Source organism: Marasmius oreades, chromosome 10 (assembly GCF_018924745.1).
Source record: "Marasmius oreades isolate 03SP1 chromosome 10, whole genome shotgun sequence".
Taxonomy (NCBI): domain Eukaryota; kingdom Fungi; phylum Basidiomycota; class Agaricomycetes; order Agaricales; family Marasmiaceae; genus Marasmius; species Marasmius oreades.
The window spans coordinates 15487-42607 of record NC_057332.1 but is presented as its reverse complement, the minus strand read 5'-3'; the positions used below and the strand labels follow the sequence as shown (position 1 = coordinate 42607).

Below are 27121 nucleotides of genomic sequence, written 5' to 3'. Positions count from 1 at the left end.
TACTAGGCTAGCAGGTGCGTCCAATTCTCCGTTAAACTTAGGAGTGCCGCAGTTCCTGTGGCGAATAACAGAACCGGACGTTACGAAAAATCGCGAGAACCAAATAGAGTTTCTTTAACTGTCGATAACCCAGGTCTGTATGTGCATATGGATCGATTTCGGAATCAGAAAGAACTTACGCTGTGACCGAACAGCAGCCATTTGACTGAACAAATCGACATCAATTCCGTTTCAACCGGTTCATTAGCAATCGATAGCTATTGAGAACATTTCCCTGCCATTCCGCGAAGTGATTAAATGTCGTAAACGGCCCACACAAATTTCGGTAGATTCTTTCGGGTACTTTGCGGGTACTCTGGTTCGCTAACCGTTTTTCCAGGAAAGAAACGGAGTGTGTTGCAGTCGCAATCTCCCGATCACGCATTGGGAGTCTACTGAAGTGTTTTGGCGTCTCCTAAGCAGGATGAAGAGAAGACTGTCGTTGTACGAAAGCAAGCCAGGAAACGTGTGACGGGTCTGAACACGGGCCGCTTCACCGGAGTGACGTGTGACGAAGTCAAACCAGTTACCGTCACGTCAGAACTTTTCCCCGCCGACGTCATTGTTCGATTTTGAGCATATAATACATATAAATAGCACGGCAATGGACAACGCGAGCAAGGACAGAGGTATAGAAAATACTCAAATCCCAAGAGTATTACATAAGTATAAGCACTCGAAGATTCATTAGGTTTGCAATCAAAAATACCACAACAATAAACAGCCTAATCTTGTAAAGAAACCCGACGACCCGTTTTAACCTGAGCATGAACCGGAGGGCCCGAACTGTGCTGAGGACGATACATTTGTCCCTGAGCCGGGGCCTGCTGTACGACCCCCCGCACGTAACCCATCTGGGGCTGTTGACCTGTATACTGCGCACCGATAGTCTGGCCAGTACCTTGAGTCGGTACCGACGCCGTACCGTGTTTCCGCAAAGCGCGGCGTATCTGAAAAGAGCGATCCAAGTGATAAAATGAGACGAATACACAACTTTCGATTTCTGAGTACCAATACTACACTCGTACTACATAGACTACAATGTCAAACCTCACCGACAACCAATTCAGAACCTCAGGAGCATTCCTGAGGAGGGACAGGGACAAAACTGAACACAGATGGCTCAGCGTCTTCACGACATTCGATCTGTTGAATAACTTTAAAAAACAACGGACATGGACCGCCAAACAAAAACCAAAAAATCTCACCTGAGCTTCGTCTCCGGAGCCGTCGGGAACCACCCATCCAAATTCGTCGTCAGCGTCCCACAGGATACTGTTGTGCGGTCAGCTTCAACCACAGCTCCAAAGTATAACCAAATATACAATATATACGTACATGTATGTTCCTGGCGTAGAGGCGGGTTCAATTCTCCATACCTGAGGATCTCCCTTTTTCAACCAGACGAACTTATCGATGTAGTCGGCGGGTTTTTCTTTGTTCCCGTTGTATAAAAAGTATGTGTTGGGGGTAAAAGGTCCCTCGAGCTTCCACTATAAGGGGGGGAATTGCGATGAGTGACCCTCTATCAAAGCTTGAGTCCTTGCGGATGACTGACCGTTGCCAATTCGGGTGGAATGGGCTCAGCATACTTGACAACTGGCGCTTGGGGACAAGTGCTGTCGTCATTAAGGCGACGAGCAATGGGGAAGACATGACCAGATGTATCATGGTAAGAGATGAAGTAATTTCCTTCTTTGAGGTCCATTTTGATATGTGAGTGATGAACTTGAGGGGAGTTGTGGGGAGCTTTTTATACTCGATGTTGAGACTTATAAATATCTTGCGAGTGACACAACGACTCGGACTTTCCAGAAAATCAGTTGCAGATGTGCCGCTTCTCATGCTTTCTAGTAATACAGTGAGATATAACTCCCCTCGATGTACTGTAAGTACCCAATCCTGGTTGAGAATTATAAAATAATAATTAGATTGATCTAACCAATATAAAAGATTAACGGCGTCTCCGTTCCAGCGTGAATGACTAAATACCAGCTTGCAAGTGGGGCTTCGGAAACCGAACAGAAGGCGTACCGTTGGATTGGGGTTTAACATCTAGTTCATGCGCCGTACCTATTCTTGTACTAAGAAGTAAAATGAATGGTCCATGGATAAGCTTAGGAGCCAATTCTCATGGGATATGGACTTATGCTGGAATGGGACGCGGAGATAGGAACATCGCGACGTGACGTTACGAAGAAGAGTGGTGATCTGGAGGCGGAGTCATTACACAAAGCTCCCTGGTGCGGGGCAATTCTATGGTACCCTTCATGAGGCAGGCTAACTGACCAAGTGACGTTAACGTGTGGAGTTCACAACTCCTTCTTCTCGGTCCCCGTCCAGAATTCCATTCTTCACCAGTCGTCCAACAGATTCGACTCCAACTTGAACGTGGCCTACAAGTATTGGGATGATTGGAAGCAGTCTGTGGAACAACGGCTGTAGTAGATCGAAGGAGGTTATCCAAGTCCTCGGATTCGGAGGTGGAAAGCAGATTCGGACATGGTTCCCGCCGACGTCACTTGAGCCGTGATAATCGGAGAACGCGCCTAGACCGGTAACGTGGTAAAGGCAATAACCCACAAATGTAAATAAAACACAAATAGTGATAAACGTTTTCCTTCCTTTGTGCTCTCATCTGCAACGAAGTCATACGATTTGACGGGCTAACAGCTGGCAGTTGCTTCAATTCAAAATATCGAATGATTTGGCTGGCCTTATTTCATTATGGTTCTGTGAGCAATTTAAGTCAGTCATCTTGCTTCACCATCGACGTTGACTTTTTACTACCTCTCCAGAAGAATGGCGCTATCTGTATCGGTACTTTTGTCGCTTTCGTCCCTCAACGGTTCAAAACCAACGTTGGCAGGTCCCAGTACGTCTTGGACCGTTCATTGGACTACTGCAAGCAGTCAGAGCTGTAGGGAAGACACACTATAGGCTTCTTTATCTTCGTGTGGCTATGGTTCCACCTCAACCACAGCCATATCGTCGTATGTTAATATCAAAGCGGCTTTGCAGTTACTTACCCGCGACGCATATCATGATCGGAATAAGGAGACGAAGATTTGGAAATCACTTGGATCAGTGTTATGAACCCATGCTTAGCGAACCTTGTTCCTGAATAAGGCCTGCCGAACATAGCCACAACACCACAGCCGTTTCGGCGGGAGGTCCATCACGCGAAACCTCCATGCGTCGTACGTCAAAAGCCTCATTTAGAAGATGGTACTCCGTTGTCTGCGTCACCGTATCGTCTACTCTCACGCCCGGAAGTATCAACATTGGTAGCAACCGAGCAACCAAGAACCAAGAGATGTTCATTTTCCACACTCGATATTTGCCAATCAGATTTCCCTTCGGACCGCTTTTGGACCGCTCTAAGGACGATCAGATTAAGATGAACCCAAAACACCGAAACTAAACTTTTGATATCCGTGAGTCAGAGCCACGGGATGTTCTTTCAAGGCTGTAAAGTGCTTATTGATATAGCGGTAGCTTGTGGGTAAAATCATATACATCAGGCGTTGTGAATGAAGAGCTATGAAGATGCAGTTTGGATTTACATCAGTAACCTGAACAACCCTGATCGTGATGAACTTCTCGACTCTCCACCGCTACAAGGAGAGCGAAGGGGTTTATAAACCGACAGTTGATTCGCATTTCTTGCCCACAAACCTAGATTCCCTTCGACTCGTCCTATTCATATTCATTCAGCCGGCCTGATATCGACCATATACTTTTCACAATGTCTCTTCCACCTCTTGCAGCGTGAGTTGTTCATTCGGGAAATAGATCCCACCTATTAATACTCAAGTACTATCAATCTCACAGATTAACCTTACAAGATCATGAAGTATCTACTAAGCTCAATGCAGACTTCACACATCCTAGTTGGCGTTTAAAAACCTTAACTACAACAGGACCTCGAATATCGAGCACTACGGGTTCACCTGTCGCTCCAAACCACGATCCTACGGTCAATGCAGACTTTACACATCCTAGTTGGCGTTTAAAATCCCTAACAACAGCAGGGCCTCGACTATGGAGTACTCCACGCTCACCTGTCACTCCAAACCACGATCCTACTGTTAATGCAGATTTTACACATCCTAGTTGGCGTTTAAATGCCTTAACGACAAAAGGAGTTCGAACATCGAGTACTCGAGGCTCACCCGTTACTCCGGCCTTTACACACCCTAGTTGGCGGTCGGATGCCTTGACCACTACAGCAGAACCTCGTGCATCATCGAGCACTCCCAGTTCACCTGTCATTCCGCGTTTGACAGCCTTAACTATGAAAGGCAGAGGGTTGACCACTCCTACCAGCGATATATCCGCAGCTCTCACTCCAAATACGCCCGGGAACAATCAGGATATTGTGGTTCATGACCTGGACTTTACGCACGGTAGTTGGCGGTTGATCGTGAACGCGTTGCGTCATCTGGCACTAGTGTAGTGCCTGGGGACCAACCATTTGCCCCCTCCGATTTACGACGATTTTCAGGAAAGGGAGAGTTGATGGTGTGGGAAATGGAGGGGCTAAGGAGCACTCAGTGAGGCCAATGTAAGGTATGAACGACACATTTTATTTCTAGCACTTTATGTCAAAATAATAACGTATTTATGACTGATTGGGCCAACACCTTTGCCGCCTAGTCGTCCATTTGTAGTGTATAGGTAACGGTATGTGTAGCAAATATATGTTGTTATAGAACAAGTTACCCAGCGGAAGCAACCTAGAATCATAAATTTTGTGACCAAACCCTATGGTGGCCCCTGGCAGCCCGGTGCCGAGTACTTCCGAAATTTTTGGGTCAGTCACAGGCTTGAGGCCACTCATCCGGATTCCCAATTTCGGATGAGGAGGTCACAGGTCACACCCCCAATCCGAATTGACTGGTATAAGGTGGTAATAAAAAATAATTATCTCTTGATGCCGGAATTCGGCATTATGATTGCGGCCGGCAGTCTGGCATTATTCAGCACAACGATGCCGACGCGGCATGTGACTCCGCTAAGCGTTCCAAGTTGTTATTAAAGGATGATGTGTATAAGATTTTGACGGGAAGATTCTTCGCGAGATTCCGAATTATAATTACGGAGGAGGTGGATGTGGAGGTTCTGATTTTCTTACCGAGATTGCAGATGCTCCGAATTCTTATGTTTCGAAAGTTGGGAGAGGATTTCGAAGAATTTGTTGAGAATCGAGGATGGAGAACGGAGATATATTTATTGGATGGATAGAAAGGAGCACTTCTTCACGTCCTGTATGAGGAGGCCTTTGTGGGCCCGTTTTGAGTGGTGTTTTGGTTTGATCAAGACATCTTTCTTCCTCTTGTCTTTTTTCCAAGCACCTGGGCATCCCAACTTCTCATTTCACGCGAACAATCTATTCAAGTACATACCATTGCATGGGAATAATAATATGTCGAGGTAAATTGGGTTGATCAAAACCAGTATACTGTGGCACTGGGAACGCTACGACTCAAGTACTCACGAGTCCCTGCCACTGTACTTTTCCATCGTTCGATAGATTATCCAAGAACATATTTGCACTGTTGATAGTCATCTCCATACCCGTATGGTTCATTCATGACACAACCTACCGATGACAAAAATTTAGCACACATCCACCAGAGAAACAAGGATAAGGATAAGATAAAATGAAAATGACGCACCGCAATAACTACCATCCTTCTCTAATCCACTCAAAACGATTCTGTCTCCAGTTTTTCCTGTCCCATCATATACCCCGTTAGCCTGCAAGGGGAACGAGTAGAGAGGGTTGGCTTGTCAGTAAATGCATGCATTTTGACTAATGATCTCATCTTGAGAGATCTTGAGATCTCTTGAGAATATCTCAAAGATCTCAATAAAAGTAAACTCCCCATATTAAATAATACATGCCATTATCTCAAATTTTCCATCTCATTATCTCAAAAAAATAAGATCTCATTATCTCAAAGAATATATCTCACTGTCTTAAACATCTCATAAGTTTCAATCTCAAAGATATTATAAATCTCAATCTGAATGTCTATGTCTCAATTTCTCAGTAACTGAGATTGCTAGTTGGTATACTAAGCTAAGGTTGAATGTAATAGTGGTGCTAGCAATTTTGATTGTGTTACACCCACGCATAGGCTGAGGGTCATCTGTTAGAGATCTTATTTTTTTGAGATAATGAGATGGAAAATTTGAGATAATGGCATGTATTATTTAATATGGGGAGTTTACTTTTATTGAGATCTTTGAGATATTCTCAAGAGATCTCAAGATCTCTCGAGATGAGATCATTAATCAAAATGCATGCAACGGCAGGGCTTGTTTCTCAGCGTTGACGATATCGTCTTCGGTGTATGTGTTGTCTAGGTGAGAAATTCTGATGGTGAAGACGATGGCAGTGGCTGAGGGAATAGCGATTAAAGATGTAAGGCGTACCTTCGCATTGGCAGTTTTGAGCGAGGGAGAGATATGAGAATGAGAGAGAGATGAGGATGAGAGAAGGAATCGTAAGCTTCATTTTTGTGTAGTCGCAGGTAAGAGTGGCTGAAAGCGTTGGAGGAAGCGAGAGGAATTCTCGCCTTTTATACGCCAGTATAACCCTCCTTGTCCTTGTACGTCATTACTGGGCTGGCAGGTGCGTCAAACTCTCCGTTAACTTAGGAGTGGAAGTGCCGTAGTTTTTGCAGCGAATAACAGAACGTTACGAAAAACCCCGAGAACTCAAATAGAGTTTCTTTAACTGTCGATAGCCTATAGGTGTGTATATTCATATGGATTGATTTTGGGATCAGAAAGAACTCACACTGCGACGGAACAGCAGATATTTGAGTGAAGCAACCCGAAGAAGGGTGATCAATTCCGTTTCAACCGGTTCATTAGCAATTGATAGCAATTGAGAACGTCTCCCTGCTCTGCAGAGTCGGCCATTCCGCGAAGTTATTAAATGTTGTAAGAGCCCAATGAACAAATTCCGGTAGATTCTTTATCATTCGATTTTGGGTATTATCATTTTCCCTGTAGACTCCGGTTCGCTAATCGTTTTCCAGGAAAGAACGAAACGGGATGTGTCGCAGCTGCAATCTCGCGATCAAGTACTGGGAGTTTACTGTGTTTGGCGAACTACGCAACCTCCTCTCGGTAATGGACACATTCTCAGTGTCAAAATTCTACTAAAATGAAGAAAGATCAAATTGAAAAGTTGAAGTTGGAGTTCAGACATTTAACGTTCACGTAACCACTGTTTTTCTCCGTAGATTTCAGAGGTCCAATTCGTCTGTCAAGGAGGCCGTAACGGATGCGTAGCTTGTTCATCAGGATTCAGCGCTTCAGCCTTCAGCAGGCGAATTAGCTCGAAGACTTCTGATGTCAAATTTGTGGACATTTTCTTCGACAGCTTAGAAGGCCTAAAAGAAGAGTAATAAGTAATATCTATCAGTAGGCGGGAAAGTGTGGGCGAAGAAAAGGCCACACTCACCAGCAACCGGTCTTGAAGCAGGCCGCTTTTATCCCATCCCAGTCCCATCCTTAGGATGCATATGAGCTCAAGAACGGCGTAATTTGGATTCATTGTATGTAAGCATTGAGCTGCGGAATGAACGTTCGATTTTCCAGCTGTTTCCATAATCGTAGGCCGCTCAGAAAAAAATTTGACGATGACCAAGCAGATCCCACGCCATAATGCTATCATAAATATCACACAAATATCACACTTGCACCCACGTGAAGCACAAAGCGAGTCAAGTCGGCCACGCCGTAGATCTGGTGCGTTGGGGTCGTGGGACCTGCTTGGTCATCATCAAATTTTTTTATGAGCGGCCTACGATTATGGAAACAGCTGTCATATGTAAAGAATCACGTCGTTGTAGCGAAAGCAAGCAAGCCGGGAAACGTGTGAAGGGGTCTAGACACGGGCCGCTTCCAGAGCCGCTTGTGACGCAGTCAGACTAGTCACCGTCACTTCAGAGCTTTCTCCTCCGACCATCCACCATCCGATTCCCAAGTTCGATTCCGCTCAGTCTACGATGGATGGTAGTAAGCCTTTCTCTCTACATAAATCATTACTAAGATACTCAACCGTTCCTTCTTTATTACAGTTCCATTTCATCGCTGCTATTGCCAAACACCGCTATTTCGACGCCCAACAGTTGCCCCAGGAGTGATCATCAATAGTAACAAGTTTCCCTCGAACAAAGAAATTACGCGGCAGGTAAAGATTACCGGTTATCTCGCCTGCTCGAAGCTTTGGGCCCATGTTCATTGAAATAACACAGGTTTTCTTTCCCTACCATGGGCACCGGAGAGAAGTGAGGATTTCCCGGAAATGACCATCAAAATAGGAGCGGGAGCTGGCGACTCAATAAGGGAGGATGAGAGGCTTTGAATTTCAGATGGAATCACAAGCTAGTTTACATCAAACAGGATTATGGGAAGAAAAACGTTCGTAAGCCCAGCTCCTCTTGAAGGCCGTAACTAGTCAATAATCACCTTGCAGCCTAGGTCGCCGGGACGACCCTTTCTTCACTTGCCTTATTTCCCTATCTGTATTCAGTACAGCGAAATATCGTGAACACCACGACGCTCGTTCTGCCCACTTTGCGAAGGCGCAATTCACGCCCTTGCGCTCTTCAATATGCATTCATCGTAGAGGGTTGCGGCCATTTCCGTCCATTTGCAATACGCGATGAATATGTTTAGGTAGTTGAGGAGCTGTGGAATGGATTTCACGTTCAAGGGGAAGATGCAGTGGCGGCTCGGGCTCGTCAACTATGGCCGATACATTTCGTTTCATCGGTTGCATTCTGGCGTTTCGACCTCAAGTAACAGACAATCTCTTACCGTAGTTACTAGTACATGTAGTACTAGTAACTACGGATACCGCTTGGCAACCGCTAAGAATGTAAGTCTTGTTAAGGTTCGAGTTCGCAAGGATGTTCTTACATGTTTTCTGGTCGGTACAGCGAATATAGCGTGCTCGTCAAGAGTTTTTCGCCCGCACTGGACGTTACGCCGCGTTGAGAAGGCTTAATTTCTGGTTTCTGGTAGTCTTGTGACCGGCCCGCCACCGACGACTTGGCAAACTGTATCACCGCTCAGATTGCTCGTCAGTGATAGGGCAGTGACGGGCCTAGATCTCTGGGCAGGTGAGAATCAACTGCGACCGAGCCAAGTCGGGTGGGCGGGAAGCAAGTGCTCGGCGCGGTTTCAGCCTCCCGTTCGCTAAACCTCCCATTCGTTAGAATATTGGAAAGTTCGTTGGTATTCTTCCACACTTTTGTCACAGCTTGTCTAATGGCCTTTCTTGCTCTAACTATGTACCAAATACCTGAACGTTCTTTTTCGTTTCGAAGAAGTTTGATTAATGACGATAAGCATCTGACGATCAACGTCAACACCGCCCGTGTTCTACCCTGTGATCAGTACACAATCAATATGAGGGCGGAGTCTGTTGGTTGCACAGCAACCGCTCATTCAGTTCCCCCCTCTCGCACCTCACTCACTGGTGAGCTGAAGATTGGCTTTCCCTCTTGCACGCCCTCCCGTCCGCTTTTTTCTTTTTCTTTTTGGTTTTCATTGTACTATGTCAATCCTCACTTTCATCTTGGTCCCATTTTTCCTCTTCATATATCTGTCATCTCTCGTAGCTGGCCAGGGACAAGGAACGGCGAAGTGTTTTGATGCGGGGTTGGATTGGTATACAGGAAAGGTTGGAGAAACGCCTTGTACGTCGTTACCTTTGTTTCCTCCTCCCTCTCTTCTGAGCATTCTCTTTTTACCTCCTCAGGCAAAACATATGAACGGCTCCGGCAGATATGCAACAGCGGCTGTACGAATGATATCTTTTTCTACCTACCATCGCTCGACATTGACGTTTATGTGGACAGTCAGAGTCGGAGCCATGAATCCAAATACTCCCCCGGATATCTGTGGCGATCAAGTTGGTCAGTGCTAGTTTCTACGTCGTTGATCAGCAGGAGTCGTTGGGCTAACACTCATTATTCCCTCAGCTAACTGTTGTTGTAACAACATTGCCTTTTCACTATCCATGTTGTGTTTAACGTTAGTCCTCCCTCGTCCTCCTTCAAGTATGAATATTCCAATGCTTCGTTCTTAGGTGCCAAAAGGGTGTTCAGTCGTCAGGGACTGGGTTTGACGCTGGTGTGTACTTTCGAGTCGTTTCGCCGTGGTTTTTCTGTTTTTTGGCTCATGAATTCTGATACGATCGCCTATCCCTTTCGTGTAGGTAAAGGTGCATATCAGATTTACCTAACTGGCGACCGCAAAACTGGGTTTTGTCAGCCTCAAACGAATAAAACGTCAGTCCCGACCTACCTTTCTGAAGCATTAATTGGACTTCCGTTTCTTACCTCTAAGCCTTTGATCAGTTTACCAGCAGATATCCAATCAGCAGTGTGTAACGAGAAGATAAACATATACGATGATCTATATAACATTGATTGGGATGACGGAAGTTGGTGCGTACTTGATTCCTTTTCAACTTGGTGCGGTTATTTCGTACGTTACTGATGCCTGTCCCAGGTTTTAGTGCGTAAATTCGGCATTCTTGATCTTCCTCTCCTCCATCACTCATGTTTGAATTCCATCAGTATCTTTATGTCGCAAACAATCACCAAAGATCAAATTGCGAACCCCAATAAAGTCTTCACGAAATGTCCTCAGAATGCGGTTTCAGTTTCCCCATCAAATTCGACATCAACGTCAGCTTCAGCCACCTCTACCAGCAGTAGTGCTAATCCCAGCGGATCTGGGGAAAGCACGACTATCACTGCTACAGCGGGTTCTCTCGCTTCTCTCAGTACGGGAGCTGTAGCTGGGCTAGCCGTTGGTATCGCGGTAGCCCTGATTGCAGCTGCTCTCGCGCTATTCTTTTGTATTAGGAGGAAAAGGCGGATTGAAAGAGAGTCGAGGTACATTTCTGCGGGTGGAATTAGAATTGATGGGTCGTCGGAGGATGGTCGTGCGTCTCATTCCCGTCCGTTTTTTTGGTATTTTGCCTTTGTTTCTGACCATCAGTCAAACAGGATTAGGATCACCTCCTGCACCACGACCATACACTTACGTCCAGGCCGGTACCTCAGAATACCATGCTACTCCAGTCAGTCATGCTAATTCTGGTGGTTACTTTACCGATTCAGCCTCCCATGGATATACCTCCACCAACCCACCGAGTACTATCTCGGGTAATTCTCATTCCGGGGCTGCTTCCGGTGCTGGAAACAGCAGTGGATCTGGATTAATCGTTTCCAGTTCTGTTTATTCTCCGTCTCTCACGTCCCCATATTCTGCGAATAGGACCACCGCTTCACGGTCTACGTCTCAGCCTCATTCGACTGGTTTGCCTGGAAAGGCGGGTATGGCGAATGTGAATTTGAGGAATACGAGGTATATTCCGCCTAGTCGAATGGACCCTACGGAGCTGGGTGACTCGGGTCCGGAAAGCGAGAGGCATGTGGATGCTGGGCCTCTTGAAGGAGCGGGTTTGGAGAGGAATGCGTCGGGGAGGTTGCCTCCTGCGTATGGGGATTTGGTCCGGGATGGGTAGTCTTTTTTTTTTTGCTATACTTAGTTCGTCGGCCATTATGTTTTGACCGTACTATATAGGATTTCGGTTTGATATTAACTTAATTCTTATTACCAGTTCGCGAAGTATGTAGGCGGACGAGAATTCCATACTGTATTTGGGCTGGTCACCGTGTGGAGTACCTCGTTTGCTGTAACGAAACGGTACCGGTTTAGAAACGCCTGATCATCTCAGATTCAGTTTTTGGTTGACAGGTACCACTCACTTGAGATATCTCCGACTGCGATTTAGAGCATTGATTGCAAGGATTTCGACAAATTCGGTCCCAGCGTCAGTCACCTTATTAAGATTTGAGATATTATTACATCTTCTGGTCGCTACAGCAAGTATACCAAGCAGATATCTATGTTAGTAAACGGTCCTGTTAGTACAAGTTTTTGCCTTGCCGTGTCCATCTTCACGTTGAAATCTCACGTTTCGAATAACTGCCACGTGGTGGCGGCAAGCTGGTGGGCGCGTTAACTCCGTTCAATCCTCCAACATCCGCTTCCATTGTCTTCCTCGCTAAAATTTTGGAAAGTTCGTTCGTATTCTTGCACAATTTTTTTCGCACCTTGTCTAATGGTCTCTTGCTCTACCTATGTACAAAACATCTGATCCTTGTTTCTCATTATGGAAACGATTTTTGATTATGATGATTCATGATAGCATCTGTCGAGTCCACACCGCCCGCTTCTACATCATTCCGAAACGATTTTGATGATCAGCATGGGGCCTGTTGGTTACATAGCAACTCTTATTAAAAATTTCCCTCACCTTCGCTTCTCACTCACTGACGAGCTCAGCATCGCCTTTGTCCCCGAACCCCCGTCGTCCGCTCTTTACTTTTTCCTTTTCTTGGTTTCGTTGTACCATGTCAATCCTCACATTCCTTTTCGTGGTATGTTTATCATCAGTCGTGGCTGGGCAAGGGCAAGGAACGGCAAAATGCTTTGATACGAGCTTGGATTGGTATACGGGAAAGGTTGGAGAAACGCCTTGTACGTCGTTAGTTTTGTTTCCTTCTCCCTCCCTTCTTAAAATCCTCTTTTCACCTTCTCAGGCAAAACATATGAACGGCTCCGGCAGATATGCAACAGCGGCTGTATGAATGATCATTTTCTACCTACCATCGCTCACATTGACCTCTATGTGAACAGTCAGAGTCGGAACTATGAATCCAAACACTCCCCCAGATGTGTGTAATGAGCAAGTTGGTCAGTGTCCCAGGTTTTCGACGTCGTAAGCGATCCTCGTTAGGCTCAACAACCATTGTTCCCTCCAGCTGACTGTTGTTGTAACAACATTGCATTTTCACTGTCCATGCTGTGTTTAACGTTGGTCTTCCTTCGCCCTCCTTTCAAATTTCTCCATGAACGATGAAAACATCTGGATGCTTGTTTGTGTTTTTTAGGTGTCAGCAAGGTATAGGGCAGTACGGGCATGGGTTTGACGCTGGTGAGTACTTTCGAGTCGTTCACCCCCGTTTTACTGTTTATTGGCTCACGAACTCTACGACTCTCTATCCTCTTTCTGTAGGCGTTGGTGCATATCAAATTTACCTAAGCGGCGGCCGCAAAACTGGGTTTTGTCAACCTCAAACGAATACAACGTCAGTTCGGCCTACCTTTCTGAAGCGTTAATTGGACTGCCGTTTCTTACATGCGTCTCCATAAGATTACCTGCGGATATCCAATCGGCAGTGTGTAATCAGAAAATAAACATATACGACGATCTATATGGCATTTTTTGGGGTGACGGTAGTTGGTACGTACGAGTTCCTTCGCAACTTGGCGCAATTATTTCGTTCATTACTGAAGCCTTTCCCAGGTTTTAGTGCGTAAATTCGGCGTTCTTAACGACCTTCTCCTTCATCATTCATGTTTGCATTTCATCAGCATCTATACGTCGCAAGCCATCACCAAAGACCAAATTGCGAATCCCGATAAAGTCTTCACGAAATGCCCTAAAAATGAGGTCGCAATTCCTCCCCCTGTCACAAGTTCATCTTCCACCACCTCCACGAGTACTAGCAGCACCAATGTCATTAGCTCAAGCTCAACTTCCACCACCTCTACTACTAGTACTGGTGGTAGCAATGTCAGTAGCTCAAGTTCACCTTCTGGCACCACCTCTACCACTAGTACTAGCAGTACCAACAACAATAGTAGCTCAAGTTCAGCTTCCACCGCCGGTACCAGTACCAGTAGTGACAATGTCAATAGTCCCAGCGGATCCGGGATTAGCTCGAATATCGACACTACGTCAAATTCGAAGGGTTCCTTCGGTTCGGGAGCTGTAGCCGGAATAGCCATTGGTAGCGTGGTAGCTGTAGTTGCGGCTGCTCTCGCGCTGTGCCTTTGGATCCGGAGGAAGAGGCGGATCGAAAGACGTACGTCTCATTTTTAGCTTCGTTCCTCAGGCTGACCCAAACACGGTTTAGGATCGCCTCCAGCGCTACAACCGTACGGTTATGCCCAGGCCAATAGTTCAGAATACCATACTCCTAGTTCTTTTCAGCCTCTGCGGCATTTCCCCCTTACGACTGCTTCGTCTACGTCTAGTTTACCTGGAAAAGCGGGTATGGCGGATGTGAGTTCGGAGAACGCGGGGTATTTTCCACCTCGTCAAACGGACCGCGTGGACTCGGAGTCGGGCAACACGGACCTGCTGGAGATGAGTGAGAGACATGTGGATGCAGGGCATCTTGAAGGAGCGAGGTTGGAAAGGAATGCGTCGGGGAGGTTGCCTCCTGCGTATGGGGATTTGGTCCGGGATGGGTAGTCTTTTTTTTGCTATACTTAGTTCGTCGGTCAGTATGTTTTGACTGTACTATATAGGTTTTCGGTGTTGCTATTACTTAACTTAATTCTTATTAGTAGCTCGCCAAGCGTGTAAGCTGTAAGGACGACTTCCATACTGTATTTGGGCTGGTCACCGTGTGGACTACCTCGCTTACTGTAACGAAACGGTACCGGTTTAGAAACGCCTGATGTTCAGATCCTGTTTTTGGTTGACAGGTATCACTCACTTGAGATATCTCCGATGATTTAGAGCATTAATTGCAAGGATTTCGACAAATAAGCCTTACGGCTTCAGTGCAATTCGGTCCCAGCGTCAGTCTTGTTAAGATTTGAGCTGTTATTACATCTTCTGGTACAGCAAGTATACCAAGCAACTGCCACGTGGTGCGGACAGCCAGTGGGGGCGGTTAACTCCGTTCAACCTCCGAGTCTTCCATTGTCTTCCTAGCTAAAATTTTGGAAAGTTCGTTCGTATTCTTGCCTACTGTTTTTCGCAGCTTGTCTAATGGTCTTTCTTGCCCTACACAAGTACAAAACACCTGATCCTTGGTTCCCATTTATGTAAACGATCATTCCGAAATGATTTTGATGATCAGCATATGCATGGAGCTCGGTTCCTTGTCGGTTACATAGCCATTCTGATTAAATCTTTCCCTCACCTCTGCTTCTCGCTCACTGATGAGTTGAGCATCGACTTTGTACCCGAACCCCCGTCCCATCCGCTCTTTTCTTCTTGTTTTTCCCCCCTTTGGTTTCGTTGAACCATGTCGGTTCCTACCTTCCTTTTCGTGCTATATCTATCATCCTTCGTAGCTGGTCAAGGGCAAGGGACGGAGAAATGTCTTGATGCGGGGTTGGATTGGTATACGGGAAAGGTTGGAGAAACGCCTTGTACGTCGTTACCTTTGTTTCCTCCTCCCTCTCTTCTGAGCATTCTCTTTTTACCTCCTCAGGCAAAACATATGAACGGCTCCGGCAGATATGCAACACCAACTGTATGAATGATATCCTTTTCTACCCATCATCGCTCGACATTGACATCTATGTGAACAGTCAGAGTCGGAACAATGAATCCAAATACTCCCCCGGATATCTGTAACGAGCAAGTTGGTCAGTGCTAGTTTTTACGTCGTTGACCAGTAGTGGATTCGTTGGGCTAAACACTCGTTATTCCCTCAGCTGACTGTTGTTGTAACAACATTGCCTTTGCACTATCCATGTTGTGTTTAACGTTAGTCCTCCTTTGTCCTCCTTTCAAGCATGAATATTCCAATGCTTGGTTCTTAGGTGTCAAAAGGGAGGGACTGGGTTTGACGCTGGTGTGTTCGAGTCGTTTCACCGTGGTTTTTCTGTTTTTTGGCTCATGAATTCTGATACGATCTTCTATCCCTTTCGTGTAGGTATTGGCGCGTATCAAATTTACTTAACTGGCGACCGCCAAACTGGGTTTTGTAATGCTCAAACAAATAACACGTCAGTCCGACCTACTTTTCTGAAGCATTAATTGGACCGCCGTTTCTTACTGCGAGCCCTTGATCAGTTTACCAGCAGATATCCAATCAGCAGTGTGTAACGAGAAGATAAACATATACGATGATCTATATAACATTTTTTGGAGTGACGGTAGTTGGTGCGTAGTTCCTTTTCAATTTGGCGTGGGTTATTTCGTACGTTACTGATGCCTGTCCCAGGTTTTAGTACGTAACTTCGGCGTTCTCAATCTCCTCCTCCTCCATCATTCATGTTTGTATTCCATCAGTATCTATACGTCGCAAGCAATCACCAAAGACCAAATTGCGAAACCCGATAAAGTCTTCACGAAATGCCCTCAAAATGCGGTCGTAGTTCCCCCCCCTGTCACAACTTCATCTTCCACCACCACCACTAGTACTAGCAGTACCAATGTCATCTCAAGTTCAACTTCCACCACCTCTACTACTAGTAGTGGTAGCAAAGTCAGTAGCTCAAGTACAGCTTCTGGCACCACCTCTACCACTAGTACCAGCAGTACCAACACCAAAAGTAGCTCAAGTTCAGCTTCCACCACCTCTAGTACTAGTAGTACTGGCAATGGCAATGTCAATATTCCCAGCGGATCCGGGATTAGCTCGAATACCGACACTACAACAGATTCGAAGGGTTCTCTCGGTTCGGGAGCTATAGCTGGGATAGCCATTGGTAGCGTGGTAGCTGTAGTTGCGGCTGCTCTCGCGCTGTGCCTTTGGATCCGGAGGAAGAGGCGGATCGAAAGACGTACGTCTCATTTTTAGCTTCGTTCCTCAGGCTGACCCAAACACGGTTTAGGATCGCCTCCAGCGCCGGAACCGTACGGTTATGCCCAGGTCAAGGCCAATGGTTCAGAACACCATACTCCTATTACCTCTCAGCCTCTGCAACAATACCCCCTTACGAATGCTACGTCGTCTACGCATAACCCTCATTTGGCTGGTTTACCTGGAAAAGCGGGTATGGCGGATGTGAGTTTGGAGAATACGGAGTATATTCCACCTCGTCCAACGGACCGCGTGGACTCGGAGTCGGGCAACACGGACCTGCTAGAGATGAGTGAGAGACATGTGGATGCTGGCCCTCTTGCAGGAATGGGTTTGGAAAGGAATGCGTCGGGGAGGTTGCCTCCTGCGTATGGGGATTTGATTCGGGATTGAGTGTTTGTTTGTTTTTTTGTGTTGAGGGGTTCTTTTTATTATTGTGGTTCGTCGGATACTTATTTAGGATTTCGGTTTTGATATCAACTTCAAGTTACTAATTCTTATCAACCTTCACGAGTTGTATGGCCCGGGAGGGAGGGTTCCTACTAGGGTTGAAGGGAAGGTAGTTTCTCTGGCGCACAAGGAACATCCTACATCACTTCGGAATTTCATCGACCCATCCCTAAGCTATCTTTCGGTATATGAAGGGATAGCTAGAGAACTATATGGGGCGCAATCGTGCACAAAGCTTTGGGCTACGTGAGAGGTCTACCGTGAAAATCAATCCACGGGTCAAACAGTGAAACAAAACCTGTAGCGGTATGGTCTAGTGGCGATTTAGCCCATCCGGGTGTCGCTTCCAGCGAAACGGCATAGCCGAGGTCTTTACGCTTTCCGCAGCAACTAGGAACAGTACCGTGATTGTTTCTGAGATACTGGCGCGGTCAAGTTGTCGAGTTGAATGATGACACATTCTGAGAGGATTGCGACCTGTGAATATTTGAAACTTCGGTTATGGGAGTCTGATGGACTTGCATTTTGACATATTGGCGTGAACTAAAAGCAACCTTGTCTCGGTCGAAAGAAAAGGCAGCGCAAGTTTGAGTTTTCTTGGGCTACGGTCTACCACGCCTTTCGGAGACTAAACGCTGGCTTTATCGACTGTTGTACCGACTAGATCCGCGAGCTTTATGGTTAAAGCGCTATGTTCATAATCAATCGTGACCAGGACTCTGCCCTTGTCATGGGACAACGTCGGGCTTGAAGCTTGAAGCTTGACCGACGACTTGTCTTTCCTTCCTCCGCATTCAATCTCCTACATGTATTTGATGGGTAAACGAGCAACCTGTCTAATGAGCCATAGTGACAACAGCTAACCCTTGCCCTGACTCCGGAGTCCGCAGCGTGTCCTTGAAAGTGGAAGAAAATATTCCCAAAGAAACTCTGAGGACTTTGAGGTTACTCTGAATACGAAAGCAAAGCTTCGGTGTAGAATGAAGGTAAACGCCGCGGCGTGATCATGACGTTGAAAAAAGTCGACGTCACAGCGGTTAAACTCCGCTTTTGACTCCGAGGACCACGTGCCCGGATGGATATAGAGACAGTTGGAATTTTTCCTAGTTTCCCACGGTTCGTTGCCTCCCTCTTTCAACGTTTCAACGTCTCTCCACTGCTCGTTACTCGTCCTCGTTCCCTTGTCAAGCTTGTAAAATGTTCTCAAAAGCTGGGTGCGTATTTGAACTACTGTCGTAGTTCAGTGGGAAAGAGCGCTGACGATGGACATCTCCATTTAGTGTTTTCGCGCTCGTCGCTGCTCTCAGCGTCAACATCCATGCGCTCACTCTCAACACTCCCAGCGATGTTCGCTCTGGACAAAACGTCACTCTTTCTTGGACAACCTCCAGTGGCGACCAGTGAGTACTTTAGTATCTGTGAATCTTGTCGAGTTCTCCCTAACGCTAGATCTATAGACCATTCACGGTGTACCTCAGACACCCGAGTTTCAACCAGGACTTTGCCGTGGCGAACAATGTCGACCCCGCCGCAGGCTCCATAACGTTTGGACTCCCACAAGTTAATCCTAGAGATAATCAATACACGTTCAGGGCTGCGAACATCACCGACATCAATCAGACGTACAGTCAGACCTCGAATTTCGCTGTTGGGGATCCTGCTGGTACTAGTGCTAGTGGATCTGGAGCTGGAGGTGCAACTGGTTCTGGCACTGCGTAAGCATATCGTACCTTTTTTTGGTTGGCGTCCTTTCAATTTTGATGTCCTTGATAACCTTATTGTTATTTTCCACCTTCTTCGGTTCCTTCTTATTTACTTTATAGAGTTTGGATTTGGCTGACAAACTTCTGCGTCTAGAACCTCCCCTCCTCCTACTGGAACCGGTACTAACAGCGGTTCTGGTACCGGAAGTGGAACCGCAACTGGCAGCGGCACGGGAACCGGTACAAGTGCTGGCTCGAGTACTACCAGCAACGCTCCCAATAGTGCTGTCTCCGTAGGCGTCAGCGTGGGTGCCATTGCACTTGCTGCGCTCGGTGCTGTTGGGATGCTTTGAAGTAGTATGGTTTAGATGATGGTGATATCTATAGACAATCGGACGACGTTCTTACCCCGTCTTCTTGCTATACCCCCAGACTCTTTTCACCTATAGCCCACTCACTGCCTTGCAAACTTTATTGTGTTGTTTGTTATTCTACCCGTCGAGCACGGACATTGATTGTTGTTGTCTTTTAGGTGTTATTTTAGGTGGTTTTCTTGTATGTATGTATTGTGGGACGTCCAACTTGCTTGTCAATCCAACTCTATCGTTGTGGCGCTCAGACGCCTTTTCGCTCAAACTGGGAGTTTGATTAAGGTGGCCGGCCTCGAGGCTGTAATTTCACTGTCAGCGGCCGATCTTTTGTTCCAGGTCTAGGAAGGTAGGTACGGGTGGATGGTGAGTTTATGGTAAAAAACGATAATGGTTATAGCGAGAAAGGGCGGTTGGCACCGTCCTTATAAGCACGTTTTTGCTTTCCAAAGACAGCGGAAAGTCAACTTGATCGTCAACTAAACGTTTGTATCGCCACAGACGGGTAAGCTAACTTTAGGAGGCGTTTCATTCGGCGCGATGTCGTTCGAATCTTGAAATGGTGTAGCAATTGACGATGTAAATAGTCTTTCAAACATCCGTAGCTCCGCAATCACGCCAGTAATTATCGACTCATGGTATTTACCTTTTCTTTACATTTACCTTCACTACGGCTCTCGTCTAGTTCACAAAATGGAGAGTCTAAAGGGGTTGTGTGTAGCTGTCAGGTAAGCTGTTGGTCCGAGTAAGGCAGGAGGCGTTACAAAAGACAAGTTCTATTACTTTCTGCATACAAAGCGGTGTAGATCCATACGTCGACCATCGGCTTGTTCTAATTCGATGCTAACTTCACCGTTCAACGAAAGACGCCAAATTGTCGCCAACCTTTCTCTTTTTTTCCTTGCGTCGATTCCAACTAACGGGGTCTGCCCCTCCTTATCGTAAGTACCTCTCCGGCCTTCACCTCATGACCCAAAGTCTTGTGAATCGCCTCTTCCCGCGCTACCTGTTGTCTGTACGCCAACATGATTTCTTCAGCCGGCGTACGCCTAGGTGCCTGTATAGGAATGACTCCACGAGAAGGCGAGTTTCCGCTTCGTGCCAATCGGCCCGTTGGAGGAGGACTTGTCGCATCGGATGGAGGGGGGTGTGCATTCGACGACAACAAACTTTCTATAGTCGGAAGGTTCTCGAGGGGGGGTTTCCTGGGTGCGTTCCGTGCGTTCTTCTCCATCGAGTCTGGCTTTTCGTTGTCCCTCCTCCAGGTCAAAAACTCCTCGGAAGCTAGTCTACCTAGAGATGGCGTTCGACCCAACAGACTAAACCCTTTCCCCGGTTCGACAGGCGTCGCGGATGGTACGTCGTTGCTACAAGACGCAACCCGACTACTGCCGCCGACGGGAATAGGCCTATTTGACGTCGTATCTGAGGCTGAACCCAAAGAGCCTTCGTGTTTCGAGGTAGCAAGATGAGACTGTGGAGTCGCCACCTTTTTTCGTGGAGGGATTGGTGATTTGGTAGAGCCTACAACGACAGCTGTGCTGGGCCTCCGACGGGAATAGTTCTCGGTATCGCTGGTGCTAGAGTATCCCGAGACCGCAGCTGGCTTTGAGAGTAGACGTTTCATATCTTCAGCACCAAGCTTCTGAACGAGAGAATGGCGTTTGAGGGGGTAATGCGCACGAGTGGGTGGTGTCGCGTGTGGCGGGGTGGAGATTGTAGGTGGCGCAAGACCGTGCGATAAGGGGGGATATGGTGTGGGAGCTGGAGATGAAGTTGAATTCATTCCTGGATAAAATCGAGGTTGAGTTTGAAGTGTTGCTGTGTTGCGGTCTGCGTCAACCTCGAGTTTGAAGGGAAAATGGAGAAGAGTATAGAAGGACGTACTTCGACTCCCAGCTCCAACCGCTCTACCACCTTCGCATTTCATCATAACACCCAATCCATCGTCAGTGAGAACAGTCCCAACGCTCATTGCTTCGATACCAGACCAAGACAGAAGAAGTAGAAGAGATAATTGAGATTAAGGACGATTGCGCTCTGTTGTTGCGGAGGGTTGGATTGATACAAGGCACTGACTTGGCAGTCGTGACAATGCTGTGGGTGGAATGGTGATGTCGGGGAACGCGGCGGTAAAGGTCAATGACTTTGCGACTGCGAAACACACACCGAGGCTGCCCGTCATCGTTGATCGATGATCGTCCATTGCGATGCATATAGCGTTCTAAATGAAGTGAGGTAAAATTCAAGTCAATGCAAGATCGCAATAGGCACTCTAGTATATATAGAGAAATTTGGATGAAGGTGGTGGTTACTTGGCAAGTATCACATGGATCACATGTCACACCCGGGCGCTTGGGACTTACCATTTATGGTAGGCGCTTGCACGCTCTTCATCTCTCCCCGACATAAAAATTCGTTAGTAGCCTCGTTATAGATATAGAGCCATATAGATCCCGTTATTGTTATCCGGCTTTTTCCTACTCTTTCCGCCCGCGAAGGTAAACCCGAAAAGGCCATCTCGATTCTCGAGCACAGCGAAACAAGGCCTATGAGGTGCGACAAGTGCGAGATTGATTATTGCTCTTACTGTAAGAATAAGAAATGGTAGCTGCATGTCGGCTGCATGGAAATGAGTGGATTCCACTGGGAAGGGACTCGTGTAGATATAGATATGAACAATTACGAGTCTGCCCCTGGTGCAGGAACTCCTCGATTAACCGCGATAGTCGCCCCTCATCCGATGTTAGTCTAGTGCCAAATTCTAGCCTTCACGTCATTCCAACCCCGCAGATAGTACCCTCAACTTCACCCGTTCTCCGATCCAATACTCCACAGAAACACCATTATTACACATCTCAGGCCCTAACTCTCTTCGACTAAAAACTCCATGTTTCGTAACGATCAAGTGAAGGGCCGACTGAATGCACGCTGCTCTGGAGAGACAAACTGTTCGAACGGTAGGCCTGACTTGTAACACGCGACATAACCAAAGTACATGCTCCGCGTTATTGCTATCGACCGTGATGGATGTGAGGCTTGTAAATTGTGCAGCGGGATCGCCTGATGATAAGGTTAACAGGGATTGAGGTGGGCGGTATTCTGAATAATGCCGTGGCTGCTGGGTTCTCTGGGTACGTAATGTCGTCGGGATTGGCAGTTCGATGCCTAGGACTTCACCCGACGAGTTAGACAGGTGGAGCTCTTCGATCCGATTGGGATTCGGAAGGTCTAGGAACCAATACGAGTTATTCGTGATTCGATGAGTATATCTGTTTTTGACTTCTTCTGGTATTCCGCGGAGTTTAAGTGTACGAAGGTTAGTGAGGGAAGACGGATTGGGGAGCACATTGGGTAAGCTGACGAAGAATTTTGGCGAGGTTGATACGGAAAGGGATTGGAGGTTCGGTGCTACCACGGATGTGAGGACGTGTTTGTATATGTCCATCCAATTGCCTTTAACGGCTCCCTGGAAGTCTAGAGTAAGGTGCCGGAGGGATGGTATTGGAATTGGAGAGAGCTGGATATCTAGATTGCTGTACTTAACGGGTGGAAGAAAAATGTCACGGAAAGCGATAGCTTCGAGTTTGGGGCAATCTTTGACCAGCTGCCGGAAGGGGACATCCAATAAATTCATGCAGTACACGTCGAGGGAAGTAAGGTTGTTCAATGGGGCCTGGTATTCTGACCCGCGTAGCGTGAGGCTACGTAGTTTTGGGTTGGACGCGAAGAAATTTTGGGAACGGATATCAATCAGCGGCCAGAACACAGTTACTTTGGGACATTTGATGACGAGCTCTTCTAGAATTGGAGCGTCGACGTTGATCTCGACCAGAGGGCAGAACAGGTCTACCGTGGACCGATTGAATCTGGTGCCATCATAATGGAAAGATATGAGGCGAGAAATGTTGGGAATGAGATGGTCTTGTAGCAGGGTATGGAACGTCCTGAAACGACCGTGGTCTGGCTCGAACAGATTTGGAAGATTAAAGTCGATGACGACGGCAATAGGGTAGGGTCGAGACTGGTCAAACCAGAACTTGGCCCATTTTGTGATACTGAAGTTTCGCTCTCGAAGCTGACTAAAAGGGATGAGGATTTGGGTAAAGAGATCAGGGGTTCTGAGTGCGATGGAACGCCAACGTTGGCAAACCTCTGCACAGTTAAGAAGTGAAACGGGCAGCCTTCCCGCACGGAACTCGAGGTCGGTAGTCGTTTTGAAGATTTGGATGATGGTTTCAGTGGGAAGGTTTTCGGTGATCATGGTACGGATGAAAGGAGGAATGAGGGGAGGCAAAGAACAAATTTGATGGTAGCCGTAGAGCATCAATTCGCCTGTCAAAGTCAGCCTATCAGCAAAATGACATAACGCTTTTCGCCTTTTTTGGGCTTTTTTGGGCTTTTTTGATGGCAGGCAAGTCACAAGACGCTTTTCGTTACGTTTTTATCTATATATAGATAAGAAAAGCCGTAATTACTCTTTCCAAGCCTCATGTAATTCTATTTACTTCTATTTACACGTGCACACTCGGAACCGACTTGTCCCAAAAGGGACATAGATTGCGGCTTGTCGGCTTTTCCGTATTGTTGTGGGGAAAAAGCCGAAAAAAGCCGGACAAGCCGGTACTGTATGTTTACTGATTGGCAGTCACTCAAGGCCGTGTCGGGGTTGAGATGGTGAACTTGTCCGGGTTACCATGCCATGAACTTCATACATTGGCAGATGGGTGTTATAACTAGGTAGGGTACAGAATTATGGGAAGTCAATCGAAGACGGAAAAATGATAGAACTATTACGCACTTGAACCAGTGGCATGAATGATGATGGTAACTATTAAAGCAAAACCCTCGATAGTAACGCTTGCGAACGTCAAATATGATTGATAAACCAGGTATGACACCTTGAGACCGTTATGAATAGTGTGGAAAATAAGGTACGGAACGTTTATTGGCGAATTTGTAAATCGTCAAGGTGATATTCGCGAAGGTGTTATTTTGATTTTGAGCTTGAGAACGGTTACTACATCATGATAAGGAGTGATCGAGATAGCACGTGATGTTGAGATGATCGCACCGCGTGGTGGTTCCCCACAGTGCCCCTTTCTTCCCATTTCTTTCCTTTCTTCTTACCACCATGGCGACAAGGAGATCTTCCAGAATCCAGGACAAACGGATTAGTTCCAACAAATTAGCCACTCAAGATGAATCGGACGATTCAAACATTGAAGTCGTACAAGCAAGGCCAGTCAGAAAGGCCAAGAGAGCAAAGACAGTGGGAACGACGAAACAAGTCGTTACGAATGCTAATCCAGAAGTCTTCCGACGAACACGCGGTAAACATGGACTGCTGGAGAAGTTAGCTAAGGAGGCACCGTTGGATATTTACTTAGAGGTGCGAGTCAAATCTGATTTGTAGAACTATGAATGGTGATGATACTTCTCAATCCAGGTGTTCAAACATCTGGAGCCCCGAGATATACTACATCTTTCTCGGACGAACAAAGATTTCCGAAACTTCCTCATGGCAAGCTCTTCCTTGTCTATTTGGCGTGAAGCTCGCGAGAATGTCTCTGATCTGCCTCCGCTACCCATCGACCTGAATGAACCACAATATGCGAGCTTGCTCTTCGGCAACAACTGCTATGTGAGTGTACAGTAAACTATGCTGTAGCGTTGTTTGTTTTACAATCCATAGGCATGTCTTCGTTCTCCATGTGACAATGTTATTTGGGAATGTAGAGTTCGATGCCACAAAAGCTGCATGAGCCAATTGTATGATCCTTTATTTTTTCATTTGGCGAGTCCTGCCCGTTTAAAAGAGGTATTTACTAGGTTTATTAACTACAACCGAATCGAAAATCGTCCCGCGCGTCTGAATGACAGTGATCTTCGGAACGTCATTGCGCATGCCCCCTTCTACTTTGGACAAAGTAAGGCTTTATACTTTAGACCTTTACTTGTCGCTGATGAAGAGCAAGTCGGCAAGAATCGGGGTCGTTTTTGGTTCATTCCGATGTTTGAGCGCCTTTTTGCCAAGTACAAGGAAATACAACGCGACCAGTCTGCAGTGAGAAAGTGGAATGAGGAAAAAGGACGGCGTTTCAAGTTGATCACGAATGCAAGCGTGCAGTACAACCCCCTTTTCTTCGCTTATGCTCTTCCATTTAGCATGTTAGACAATGTCTTATCTGGGAGCGTAAACGCCGTGCAGGACAAGAGAGACTCCGGAAAGAACGTCGTCAAGAGTCAGTAGAATTTCATACGTCGTCTCCGCTTTGGCTGACCACGAAACTTCAACATTCAGGGTCATCGAAAGGTTATCTGCGTCAGGTTGGGGGGTAGAGGAACTGAATCATAACGAATTTTTCTTACACTCTCTGTTAAAGATATCAAAGCCTATCACGGAGCGAAGTACATCCGTTTCTCTTTTCCGTCATCTGCCATACTCAAAGGAACCGGTTTAGTGTGGAGCAGTCTCGAACCTCAATTAGTTGATCTCCTCCAAACACTCAAGGACAGACGGCTCAAAGAAGAACGTCGTCGTTCTCTCAAGTCACGATACGAACTACTCGAGTTGGCGTACGAGGAAAAGACGTGTGGAGACGGGTTGACTGTATATCCCCCAATCTCCGATTTCATTCTGGACGCAAACATCGGGGTCATCGATGATATGATCTGGAACACACCACATGACCAGAAATTGACTCGGTCGGACTTCATCGACGCTCTACGTTCAGCCGGAGCTGAAATCGCAGAGTTTTCGCGAATATGGGTCGAGCAACAGAGTCAAGGACTCACGAAGCTCATGCGAAGACACGGGTTCAAGGGGGATTATGATCTAGGATCGACAATTTTCGCTTGCGTACACTGTGGAGACAGAACTTGGACACCCAGAATTTTTATGCACCGTTGTTCTACGCTCAACATTTGGAATAATCAACGGCGTTGGGACAGGCCCGAATTCAACCCATTATCCGAGCTAAGCTGCGGTTGGTGGCGAGCTGCTGCATTTGCTCCGGACGTCGTGGCGTCTACAAAGCTAAAGGAGATCATGGCGTTGTGTGGAACGGTTGAGGCCGAGAGGATTGAGGATCTGGAACGGGAAGATCCACTGTTTGAATGCTTGGGTTGCAAGGGTGGTCAGAGCGGGAAGCGATGTTTCGCGCGGTGGATGGAGGCACTAATGGTACGGGCTTTAGGTTGGTTGTCACTCTTTGATATATTGACAAATATTTCAGCATTCACTTGAGGGAGACAAAGTCGTCCTCGCGATTCTTGACGATGATACGAAAAGTCGAATTCTAGCCCTGGAACAGGGACACGGGCGTTACTGCCCTAATTATGTAGTCTGCAAACACTGTCCACCTGATAAGACGGTTTTCGAGCTACATTCTAGTACTGACAAGCTCTGGTCACATCTACGTATCGAGTAAGTCTCCAGTACAATTCCTTTGCAGTTCATAGAATTCTTACAACATTCTCTAGGCATGGTATAGACCACGTGAAAGTAAAGAGGAATGTTGACTGGTGCTACGGTCTGCGAGAACCTGTTTTTACTTTTCGTCCACGAGCAGTCACTTTAGTGGGATGACGGAGTTTAACAAACTTGCACGCCCCCCATATCAATCATATACGTGGAAACAATTTGCCGTACGAACAGACATTGTAAATCAGGACATATCTCAAACTCTCAATAGATAGATGTCCGACACAAGGAAAATAAGCTTGAACCGATGTGTCACAAATGTCACGGTCACACTCACCACAAAGATAATCCGAAAAATCCGAAACACGTCATGTTCCTTCACCGCCATCATGCTGCACCCGGGTTGGCGATGCAACAACTAAGTATGTCCCTAACTCTCAACAACCGCTATGACTAAGTCTTTGGTGAAGA

At 46.7% G+C, this 27121-nt stretch overlaps 9 protein-coding genes across 9 annotated transcripts; 6 read left to right on the top strand and 3 right to left on the bottom strand.

Moving 5' to 3' along the window:
• Window positions 1-1113: 1113 nt before the first annotated feature.
• On the bottom strand, window positions 1114-1747 carry E1B28_002088 (uncharacterized protein; the record flags this gene model as incomplete). Its single annotated transcript, XM_043159002.1, has 4 exons — window positions 1114-1185; window positions 1248-1314; window positions 1378-1532; window positions 1598-1747. The coding sequence occupies 4 exons, from the start codon at window positions 1745-1747 to the stop codon at window positions 1114-1116; spliced, it is 444 nt and encodes a 147-aa protein (XP_043002600.1).
• Window positions 1748-3787: 2040 nt separating this feature from the next.
• E1B28_002087 (uncharacterized protein) lies at window positions 3788-4498 on the top strand (the record flags this gene model as incomplete). Its single annotated transcript, XM_043159001.1, has 2 exons — window positions 3788-3810; window positions 3874-4498. 2 exons carry the CDS (start codon window positions 3788-3790, stop codon window positions 4496-4498), a joined length of 648 nt encoding a protein of 215 aa, XP_043002599.1.
• A 3507-nt stretch (window positions 4499-8005) lies between these two features.
• E1B28_002086 (uncharacterized protein) lies at window positions 8006-11608 on the top strand (the record flags this gene model as incomplete). The annotated part of the gene is made up of 15 exons (XM_043159000.1): window positions 8006-8079; window positions 8142-8254; window positions 8319-8488; window positions 8540-8944; window positions 9006-9295; window positions 9396-9767; window positions 9830-9871; window positions 9930-9986; window positions 10053-10104; window positions 10160-10203; window positions 10289-10361; window positions 10431-10520; window positions 10585-10590; window positions 10653-11023; window positions 11088-11608. The coding sequence occupies exons 6-15, from the start codon at window positions 9626-9628 to the stop codon at window positions 11606-11608; spliced, it is 1398 nt and encodes a 465-aa protein (XP_043002598.1). The 5' UTR covers window positions 8006-8079; window positions 8142-8254; window positions 8319-8488; window positions 8540-8944; window positions 9006-9295; window positions 9396-9625.
• A 768-nt stretch (window positions 11609-12376) lies between these two features.
• E1B28_002085 (uncharacterized protein) lies at window positions 12377-14410 on the top strand (the record flags this gene model as incomplete). Its single annotated transcript, XM_043158999.1, has 9 exons — window positions 12377-12627; window positions 12690-12731; window positions 12787-12868; window positions 13041-13084; window positions 13166-13238; window positions 13304-13393; window positions 13457-13462; window positions 13525-14018; window positions 14070-14410. Exons 1-9 carry the CDS (start codon window positions 12501-12503, stop codon window positions 14408-14410), a joined length of 1299 nt encoding a protein of 432 aa, XP_043002597.1. The 5' UTR covers window positions 12377-12500.
• A 784-nt stretch (window positions 14411-15194) lies between these two features.
• Window positions 15195-17096, top strand: E1B28_002084 (uncharacterized protein; the record flags this gene model as incomplete). The annotated part of the gene is made up of 10 exons (XM_043158998.1): window positions 15195-15321; window positions 15384-15425; window positions 15484-15540; window positions 15610-15661; window positions 15718-15749; window positions 15831-15903; window positions 15971-16060; window positions 16122-16127; window positions 16190-16683; window positions 16735-17096. 10 exons carry the CDS (start codon window positions 15195-15197, stop codon window positions 17094-17096), a joined length of 1335 nt encoding a protein of 444 aa, XP_043002596.1.
• Window positions 17097-18273: 1177 nt separating this feature from the next.
• On the top strand, window positions 18274-19487 carry E1B28_002083 (uncharacterized protein). Its single transcript, XM_043158997.1, has 4 exons — window positions 18274-18367; window positions 18434-18553; window positions 18611-18868; window positions 19011-19487. The coding sequence occupies exons 1-4, from the start codon at window positions 18351-18353 to the stop codon at window positions 19207-19209; spliced, it is 594 nt and encodes a 197-aa protein (XP_043002595.1). The 5' UTR covers window positions 18274-18350; the 3' UTR covers window positions 19210-19487.
• A 460-nt stretch (window positions 19488-19947) lies between these two features.
• E1B28_002082 (uncharacterized protein) lies at window positions 19948-21689 on the bottom strand. Its single transcript, XM_043158996.1, has 3 exons — window positions 21591-21689; window positions 21112-21448; window positions 19948-21045 (listed from the first exon to the last, which is right to left on the bottom strand). The coding sequence occupies exons 2-3, from the start codon at window positions 21197-21199 to the stop codon at window positions 20141-20143; spliced, it is 993 nt and encodes a 330-aa protein (XP_043002594.1). The 5' UTR covers window positions 21200-21448; window positions 21591-21689; the 3' UTR covers window positions 19948-20140.
• Window positions 21690-21780: 91 nt separating this feature from the next.
• E1B28_002081 (uncharacterized protein) lies at window positions 21781-23519 on the bottom strand. Its single transcript, XM_043158995.1, has one exon. The coding sequence runs from the start codon at window positions 23486-23488 to the stop codon at window positions 22001-22003; it is 1488 nt and encodes a 495-aa protein (XP_043002593.1). The 5' UTR covers window positions 23489-23519; the 3' UTR covers window positions 21781-22000.
• An 804-nt stretch (window positions 23520-24323) lies between these two features.
• Window positions 24324-26937, top strand: E1B28_002080 (uncharacterized protein). Its single transcript, XM_043158994.1, has 10 exons — window positions 24324-24616; window positions 24674-24868; window positions 24920-24996; window positions 25057-25154; window positions 25203-25342; window positions 25393-25469; window positions 25529-25635; window positions 25689-26410; window positions 26463-26653; window positions 26710-26937. The coding sequence occupies exons 1-10, from the start codon at window positions 24359-24361 to the stop codon at window positions 26813-26815; spliced, it is 1971 nt and encodes a 656-aa protein (XP_043002592.1). The 5' UTR covers window positions 24324-24358; the 3' UTR covers window positions 26816-26937.
• The last annotated feature ends 184 nt before the right edge of the window (window positions 26938-27121 follow it).